Here is a 10,000-nt window from a genome sequence, read left to right as displayed (position 1 = left end):
AAAACAGGAAGTGGCCTTGGTCCAGAGCGCTGATCAACAGGATTTGTTTCAAAATCATTTGCCAACCTTAAAAGCAAAGGAAAATAAAAGCGACAAAGGCGCATTTGAGTAAACCAAAGGCTCGCATAGTGATTTAATTGCCATAAACGTGCTTGTTGTTCTTCTCTCTTCTCTCGCCGTCAACGATATCGGATATCGACCACAGATTATCTTTAAGGGAGTAGGTCAGCGACATTTCCCACCCCTAGATGAAATATTTCGAGATACTTACCCACCACTACGCGTGGTCTAACAAAGAATTTGAAGAATTGTCAACCTCTGCGTCAAGTAAGGCATCATATTGTGTCCGACCATTTGGAATATTGACATCTGACACCGGAATTTTGATCAGGAAATATTATGTTGCTTACTTGACGTATCATGTGCCCCATTCTAAACCTAATAGTTCTCCGTCCTTCGGACTTCGCACTAAAAATTATGATACAACTTTAGTTCATTAGATGCAATCCAGGAGCCAGTTGTTCAAGAGCCGATTAACGCTAACCTCAGGTTAAATATTAACAAAGGCGTTTTATTCTCTACTCCCAAATGCTGTTCAAGGCTGATATTCGGTAAAACTTTACATTAGAGCAAGTCAATCTTGAAAAACAAAAATAAGCAAAGGAAAGTTTCACCAAAAAGTTGAAAACATGAAACACAAGTTTACGCTAAGCCTGGATTAAGGTAATCGGCTTTCGAACAACCAGGCACAGGGCCGTAGCCAGAAAAAAAAAATATCACTGAAGGAATGTCCGTGGTTAAATTATCTTTGGAAGTATATTAAAGACAACACTGGAATCACGCTTTATTTTAAAATTTCACGAAAAAATGACCGAGGTAAGTGCCTCGGTTTTCTTCATACTGGCTATGGCCCTGCAATCTGATTTCCCCCTGAAAACTTTCAGGAGCCATTTTCTGTGTGTCAGTAGAACAGCTTCAGTATTATTAGCAAATGTGTTAATGTCTTGCTGCAAAAATGGTAAATTTGGATGTATGGTGCTTACGTTTCTTAAGGAATTAAATGCTTTTATCCCCTTTCATTTTTCTTAAAACTATATTCCTCCAAGTTGCACATGTAGTTTGCTGTTGTGATAAGTTATGCTTAGTTGTGGTTGAACTGTTTAGTACTATAGTAATTATTATCATTACTATTAGCAACAAGAGGGTCACTAGTAGAACTCGCAACTAATCCAATGATTTGCATCATAGGTTATTGTTGGATTTGTGTGACGTTAATGCCTCTCTTTTAACTGACTTATATGATTTCCAGATGTTAGAGTCGCTTCCTTTTTTTATTATTGAAAATAAATTTATTTCAGGTTTTAAGCACAGAAGAACAATGTTCATGTGTGCACACTGCCTTTTAGCATCATTTACACAGGTTTTATTTCTTGTACTTGGGGTATGCACCGACAAATAGAGGTTTGGCTGCTTGCCTCACTGCTTACATTTAAATTAATCACGCTAGGCAATTCATGCTGAAAAACACCTGTCTCATGATCCCCCTGCCTTCCACCTGCAGGGTCTTTAACCTGGGTTTTTACCGTTGTATGACAGCAGCTGTTTCTTTGTCACTTTGACAAGAAGTCAGGAATGAAACTTAGGGATGCTGCAATCGCACTTGCTTTACGATTTTTCTTTGCGCGTTGTACTCGATTCTTGCAAGTATCACAAATACAAGCTTGGGGTCTTCCATCGCCGGCTATTGTTTGGCTACATACTGTCTCAACAGACCAATTTCGATATATTAAGATTCAGTCGAAAACAAAAGACATCATCTCGAGGCTCTGGGGAATAAACTCATACAAATCCTTATATTTATTTCCCAGAGCCTCGAGATGATGTCTTTTGTTTAGGACTGAATTTTAATTATTATATCGAAATTGGTCTATTACGAAATTGCCAGTGATGTTTCTTTTTCTCTTAACATTTGTTTAATCGAACTTAAAGCCACACAGACCGCAACAATTCACGAAAACACTTCTAGGCTCATAACTTCAAAACTTTATTTAACAACGAGGCAATGCACATATCTTTGCATTTAGGACAAATGCGTCAAAATGAAGATAGAACTACTTGTACCAAACTTAATTCGCCTCGTTAATTTGAGAAGCGGAACACTAAAAGCTGCTAAAAGACGACTAGTACCTTTCCTTACAATTGGTCTTCTTCCTGATTCATTTCTACGGTCTGCTCTCTAATTCGAAGGTGTTTTGACGAAGTATTTTGAATTTACACATGTACAGATAATTGTCCTCACTTAACAAAATCTTTTAGGTTGAATTTATCGAATTTTAGATTTGGCAGGTCCCTTTCAAGACATGAAGAGTGTCTTTCAAAAACTGTTGCACAATAATATGTGGATAACGTACCGGTAGTTTTAGTGTGTGTCACTCAACGATACTTTTTTTAAATCGGTATAAGTACCATTTGCAAGTTCCAAGCTAGCCTTTTTATCTATATATTTGTTTTGGTTAGTCGATTGACTTTTTTATTATCAAGTCAGAAAAAAAGGTTTTTCTATCAATAACTTTGTAAAGAGGTTAACTGTGTGTTAAATTTACAAATAAAAATTACAGACAAAGTGAGAAAGATTATAGTTGTGCTGTAGCAATAAGTGGGATAATTGCTTGCCAGCTTGATCACCATATGTGACGATGGGTTTTGACTGGAAAGCATGTGAAAAGGTTAGAATGAAAGGAGGATGAAGCCTGTATATTTAGGCTGTGAAAGGGAACCGAATTGTTCAAAGTACCGCTAAATATCCATTGATAAGAGCAAACTGGATTTTTCACGTACAGTGGGATATAATTATGTTTATATGAGACAAAGGGGTCCTCCTCCACAGATATTTATATAATTAACCTTTGATATTTCAAGTACCATGAAATAACGCGCACGAGTACCTCGAGCTCTCCTCTGATTACTGTAATAAAGTAATATTTATGAAAGAGCTCGAGGTAGCATCAATCACCAATGCAACGGTGTGCGAGTAGTGTGCGTATCCGTATTCTAGACAAATCGCTAAGAATACGGACGCGCATGGACTTCGACACGCTACGTTTCAAGGAAGTATCGAGATATCGGATTTTCCCTGTCACAGAAAAAGTCCGAATCAAGGGAAATCCAGGCCATGACACTTGATGGTAACGTCGCGTGTTAGGAACACGGTACTCCTCGAGATTACCTTATTAATGAAGTATACCGGCGCGAATCACAGAATTTCAGGGACACGACACGCCTCATTTTGGACAGTGAACAGCAACTGTTACAGTGCCAAAACCATTTTGAACATTCCTAATGAAAAACCGAGTCGGACTTCATGGAATACCAAACACCTTTTCCAGACACCTGTTCCAGGCCGAAGTCATGTTTTGAGAGAAAATGCTCATTAATGATAGCTGTTACCGTAATAGTACAATCAGCACCGTTTCACAAAATAGCTCTTCCTTGAATAGTTATTTTAATTTATCGTCTAACAACAAGCGCTACATCGTTGTTATTTTGCTTAGTACTGAAATATTTTGTGTCCAATATGATTATGTAGATTTATGATATTTTATCTGGTCTGTGTATCTCTTTTGTTTTTTTTTGTGTGAATAATTTTTCTGTGTACCCTCATCAAGTTTCCGAGCGTTTTAAAATAACTTGAAAGTGTAAACGGAATATAATTTGCTTTCTATATTTCTCCCTTTCTTTCCTTTTTTCTCTGTTCACTCTACCAAATCAATTTTTACTTGTAGTAACTGTGCGGAGTGGATGTAATAATTGCGGGCGATACAGAAGCTTTTCCAAGTCCGATCCATAATTTTTTCCAGCCATCGAAAAGCGAGATTTTAGGGAATATCCTTCATGTCTTGCGCTTTTTAAAACAACCGATGCCAAACCATTCCTCCTCTTTAAGAGCAAAAAGCCGGTCCCAAATGTCACTCATGCGGAGTCCTCCTTAATGGGGCTGTGCCACAGTAACGCAGTTGATTCTACAATTATTCGCCCTTGCTCGCTATGCAACCTAACGTTGACCTATAACTTATTTTTTAACCACACGACTCAAAGCTTCGTGGCAAAAAATGTCTGTCGAGCATGCATAATTAAGTTACAAACAAAAGAGATAACATTTGAAAAACTATCAAGCTGAACCGGCAGTTTTCAAAACCTTAAATTACAATCCATTTTAATCATTTTCAACTTTGCCCATCAATGCCTCTTTTTGTATTTGCTATCTTATTTAAACCTTCCTTCTATGTCTTAACTAGTTATTTTTACGTTTTGTGCGATTTAGTCGCTGAATTTGGCTAAATTTCATGACATAGCCCTTTAAAGATTATTTTTTGCCACAGTTGCTTGTAATATAGCAATCTGATTGGCTAATTTGCCGTTGTCGATAAGAGTCTTGACAACGCTGCTCGCGTCATGCCCGCGTCACGGGTCACGCAATTGCATAGCAAATCAGAAACGCTCATTTTGGGAAATCAGTAAACCAATCATATTGCGAGAAAATTCAAGACAACTCTTGCTCTTTCTTTTTGTCACTATTCTGGTCACATTCTGAAATGAACATTTTCTTTGACGTTTAAAATTGCTGCGGCTCGTGTGTCCACAAAGAATTTTGATCACTGAGATGACAAATATCGTTGCCGATAAAAGTACAGATAACGCTGAGCCCCATTCGATTTGTAATTAACCTTTCACTGACATAGAGAAATCTTTTAATATAAACAGTCTTTATCGAGGAAAAACATCGCTCACCTGCGTTATCTCAAGCAGTAAAAACATTGAAAGCGTGACACATGTATACCATACAGTGATACAGTGCCATTTTCCGATTGTATTCACAATGTTATTGATCATACCCTTTCAGATATAAGCAGGTGTGAAATTTATTTCAAGTGGAGGCTGAGTTATTTCTGGATCAGAAATCGTTAGATTTTTGCGATTCCAATTCCGATGAAGCCCTTTCAGGACGAGAACAAGTTTGCAGGTTATGTTAAGAGTAATCACTGCCTAACTGAAGTAAACACAGGACCGGAATGTTTCGAAATTCACGACCTCGTCTCCAACAACGATCAAACCTTGCATCTCTGTCTAGATGGTGAACAACAATAAGGACCTGCGTCCAGTGCAAAATATCGTCCTTTAAAAATGTGGTTTGATGCTTCTGTGGTTGAAAGAATCACAAATGAAACTTTAGGGAGTGTTTACATGACAACGGGGCGACTTTCATGCAGGAGCGAGTTCTTCCCGAGTTCCCTCTTGTGGTTCTGCCACCAACAGAAAGTCTCATACCAGATCGAATCATACCGGTGCGAGTTCACGCCGGTTTCTATTTCGGTACGCAATCTCCCAACGGTATCATGTAAACGAAGAAAACCCACCCGTTTCGATGTGGACTGGAACGGGTTGGGCATGCGCAAATTTCGTCAATCCATTCCCACATGTAAATCACGTGGGCATCATGCAAACACGATATGAAATCAAGTACCCATCACGGTATGGTATTCGTACCGGGGTGAGTTTTCTCACGTAAACAGCCCATTACAAAGTTAAAATTCAAGGCTTGAAATTTGTGACACTGAAATATGTTGGGCTGTCCGTGACGTCAGATGAAAACCCTCAATAGATACGGATGAAATGTCCCGATTAAAACAACTTGTTTTATTATTTTTTTCGAAATGGCGAAACAAGTGGTCACCAACCTCTGAAACACGCATGTTGTGTAACATAAAACTAGACATGAAAGTTACGAAAAACGTTAAAGGAGCCTTAAAATGTTAATGTAGTAGAGAACAATTATATTACAGCACAAAAGTAGGAAGCTCGCTTTTTATTGGCTAATCGTTTTAGTTACCATGACGAAACATTATCGCGAAAGATAAAAATAAGAGACCCTAAGATGCCCCGAAATCGATGTACGGGGTAACGGGTCGCGCCATGTTTTTTTCATTTCGCTATAACGTCGTCGATGTTACCAGATAGACCCAGCCGTTTTGCCGGGGTAAACACGAGTTTTCCCGTAGAAGAATTACGAGTAGCTACAGAGAAGACTGGATGGAGAAACAAGTAAGTTTTTATCATCGGCGTACGCTCTAAACAGAGAACATTCGTAGGGAAGAATTTTGGATATATCATGTATCATATCAGATATCATATAGATTTTATTAAACAATTCACTTAACGTATTTCAGAGGAAAAAGAGCAAACCTTGTCACTAAGGCCGCCATCTTTGTAAACAATCGTTACCAATCCCTGTGCCTTAACTCCATGGGTATCTTAATCAAAATGGCTACGCACATGAACATTTTACATGTACGCGTACACTATCCGTACCCGTCTACCGATATACACTTATCTTAAGGTCTCTTATCTTCACTGCGCGCGGTCCTAGTACTTCATCAGTATCTTTATAATTAATTCATTTTACTTCCAACCAGATTAGAATGACACTATTTCTGATTGTCAACCTGCTTGCTCTTCCTACCAGGTCGTTTATTTCTCTTTGGATCATTTCATTATCGGTTGCATGAGCTTTATTTTTGACTTGGAAACAAAATTCCACGTGAGCGGTGTTGTGCAAACATCAAGCCACTTGCTTCACATTTCGCTCACGTGCTTCCATTGAATTGCACATTGATCACGTGTCACTTCACCCCGGCCTTACGAGAGACAGTTCAGTTTGATTCAGGCCACGTGTCCACTAAGGAGCCAATAACCGACCTCCTTATATCAACTCAAGAAAACTGAAGCTGGAAAACATAGAAATTCATAGACGTTTTCTGAGAATCGGCGGGCCGTTTAAAAGTTAGTATATTAGAAAAGTATGTAATTTTTCTCGTAACGTCATATATGGAGCTTTGAAGGTCAATCTAGCTTAGTAAATGGTACCAGAGGATTAGATTTTCTGTTGCTGTCGCGATTAACAACTATTTTGAGAAAGCAGTGTACTTCGCTTCATGCGATCTTTGATGCAGTAAGCTCACATAACGTAAAAATAGGAAGAACACTGTTTAGAATCATGGCGTTTGGAAGTCACAGTGATGACTGTTGAAGATTAATTCCTGGACGATTTAACCGGAGGACAGACAACTTAGAAAGGCGTGTCTTGGCGAGTGCCTTACGACTGCAACTTGAAGACTTAAATGAGCGCTCCCTTTTGGAGCTTTATATGGCCAATCTAGAAAATGATAGGAAAATGTGTAGTAAATTTAAGAATCCCAACCAGCAGCGGGCATACCAGTTGGCTATTATAAACAAGTGCAGCCGATAGGTGTGATCCAGAGATACCATGTACCGGGCCTATACTGAACATCCTGCTCGATGGTCAATGCGGTACTCGAATCCGGGAACTCCGTGTGGCGGGCGACTACTCGACCATGATGCCAAATTGCGATGATTGAAAGAAAAAAAGAAACTTTTTTGATATTAACCTTGCCAATTAACTTAAAGCAAAAAAAAATCTCTTTTGTAGTTTTGTATGTTTGCATTCTTTTGTACGTTTGTAACAAAACCAATTAACGCCCAAAATTTCAACTTCTTGTTCAGCACGGTTCACAAGAGCGACAGAATCAGTGGAAAATATATCAATAGACCCAGAAATCGCGTGCACGCAATACAAGTTTGCCAGTTACAAGGATAAAGATGGAACAACTATATAGCTCATGGTTGTTTTTAAAATCACGATTTGTGCTCCTCACATCATCACCATTTGGGTCAACAAACGTTGTACTTTGATCTACTTACTGTCAGTGCATGACATATGTATTATTACAAATAAAACCCTGCGAAGGGTGGTTAACGTCTTAGCATTGCTGAAATTTAACAGGCGACACGTTATTCGATCAAGTCAGTACGTGATCTCTCTTACTCGGGTAAAATTGTTCTTTTTGTCTTTAAACAAAACAACAGCACCAAAGTCCATTAGGAATTCGGTTTTACAATGAGCCTGGTCGTGTGCATCGATACAAATTCGATTCTCTAGTCACGTTTCTCTATTCCTTTTGCTTGTGGGTACATTTCGTGCACGCACGTGAACGATTTATTGGTGAAGTTTGACGTCATTGCCTGGACGATAAAAGACATAGTTAATGCTAATTGCGAGTCGAAAGTTCTTGATTTTGCGCATAATAATAGATTTGCTTAGCTTCGTATTCCATAAAAACTCGTCTCCAGTTGTAAAAGCCGTAAATGAAATACATGTTTTTGTGTTGAAGTGCGTTTCACAACTGAGTTAATTGACCTCATTCCGAGTTTAAAATGCGTTTTTCATTTGGTATCAATAGGCGCCATGAATCCCTTATTTACCAGTTCATATGTGTCACCGTGTAATTTTCTTTCAACACTTCGCTTGCCTTTGTATTGGAAATAAAACAAAAGTCTTTTCGTGTTTATGAAAAACAAAACAGAAATCTCATCAGCATAAGGCCAATTGTGATGAAATCCTTTGTATTATGCACAGTTCATTTCATGTAATAAGTTTGTTGGTAGAAATCTGATGGTCGTATATTCTTGGACTTTCGAGGCGACAATCGATTATTCAACTGCTTTGGCCGGTCTGCGAAATCTTCGTCTACAGTCCGCTCATCTTTGCTGATATCTTCTCGCTGGGAATTACTCCCACGGGAGACTCAAGTCAAACTAAACTTGGTATCCATGGTGTCATCTTAAAGTGTGGGAGCACGGTGATTGTCTGCTGCACCAAGAGATTTAGTAATTAGCTTAAGACTGCCTTGCTCTTTTTACCATCGATCGACTGCTGTCCATCAATATAACATTCTAAATTGCAGGTGTGTTTCAATTAACGTTATGAATATTGCAGAACGCTAACCACTCTGCATGATTTTGAAGGTACAGATTGGCAGAAAACACATTCCACTCTCTGCCTGCAGCTTTCCACGGTCGGCTCGCCGATCGACTAGTTGTGTACATTGTAATTGTCAGAGGACGCCATGTACCTTTAACAGCAAAGAAGATAATCTTTGACACAAGAAAATTCTTGTTATTTTCTCAAGGATCAGCAAACAGTGGTCGAAATCTTGAGGAAACCGGAATAACAGTCTATTCAACGCCTGAAGCCGACACAAGAAAATTCTTGTTATTTTCTCGAGGATCAGCAAACAGTGGTCGAAATCTTGAGGAAACCGGAATAACAGTCTATTCAACGCCTGAAGCCGGCTGCTGCAGTGTGCAACCCAAAACCGTGAGTAAAACAGCAGTTACCTAGTTGTTCATTTTCCATAATATTTGTTATTAGATTTTTTTCTGCTAAGACCATTTGATTCGTGTTTTTTTATGTGCTGAGATACAAGAACCATAGCTTTTGACAGTGATTGAAATTAAGTACTCTTGTATGGGAACTTCTGGTTGGCTGTGAAAGTAGTTCGCACGAAAGACCACCTGACCTTCACTCAACATAATTGTTACCGTTGTATTAACGTGGAAAGTAAGCTTGAGATATAAAATACCTTTAAAAACGCGGGACCCTTTAGAAATGGTCTCATGTTCTCTGACGTTATGATGATAACACCGGATAATGATCAGAAAAGCGGTGCATTGACGTGGTTTGTTGACTTGGACGCGAAATTAGTTAATTGCCTTTGAACGCCGGAAGAGGAGATGGAGCAAAACAAGACTGTTTTTACGGCCGGCCTGACACAAAAATGAATACCTTCCAAAACAGAACACTTACAACTTTTCCCCATCGTTCTGAAGTCGTTTTTCTAAACTAAACTTAACTCTCCCTTAAAAGCAACATTTGCGATATTTGTTAACTGAAAAGTACTGCAACCCGAACTCCAGAATCTATTATTACCTAACCTCATCACAGTACCCGGACGTTTCTTTGACATCATTGGCAATGTTATTTCGGTCTGTTATTCATCCGCAACATCCAACGCGGACGTGACTTCTTCCCGTCTCAGAGAGAGTTAAGTTAAGTTGAGTGTTGTGTCAAAGTCCACCAAAGACA

General features: G+C 38.9%; 3 protein-coding genes across 3 annotated transcripts in view; 2 read left to right on the top strand and 1 right to left on the bottom strand.

Annotated features, from left to right (window-relative positions):
• Nucleotides 1-9,218, top strand: part of LOC138038710 (tRNA:m(4)X modification enzyme TRM13 homolog) — a 41,207-nt gene extending 31,989 nt beyond the window's left edge. Inside the window, exon 14 of the mRNA XM_068884737.1 lies at nt 9,045-9,218. Within this exon, the coding sequence (XP_068740838.1) occupies nt 9,045-9,072 (28 nt within the window). The 3' untranslated portion in view covers nt 9,073-9,218. The remainder of the gene's footprint in view (nt 1-9,044) is intronic.
• LOC138038706 (uncharacterized) overlaps nt 1-10,000 on the bottom strand; it is a 382,223-nt gene that overhangs the window by 367,206 nt on the left and 5,017 nt on the right. The window lies entirely within an intron of this gene.
• LOC138038709 (neuronal acetylcholine receptor subunit alpha-10-like) overlaps nt 9,100-10,000 on the top strand; it is a 16,235-nt gene continuing 15,334 nt past the window's right edge. The window contains exon 1 of the mRNA XM_068884733.1: nt 9,100-9,232. The gene's annotated coding sequence lies outside the window, so the exon portion shown is untranslated. The remainder of the gene's footprint in view (nt 9,233-10,000) is intronic.

The sequence above is a fragment of the Montipora capricornis genome, chromosome 2 (genome assembly GCF_036669925.1).
Source record: "Montipora capricornis isolate CH-2021 chromosome 2, ASM3666992v2, whole genome shotgun sequence".
NCBI classification, from domain to species: domain Eukaryota; kingdom Metazoa; phylum Cnidaria; class Anthozoa; order Scleractinia; family Acroporidae; genus Montipora; species Montipora capricornis.
Note: the sequence above shows the minus strand (reverse complement) of the source record. Positions and strands in the feature narration are given on the sequence as shown.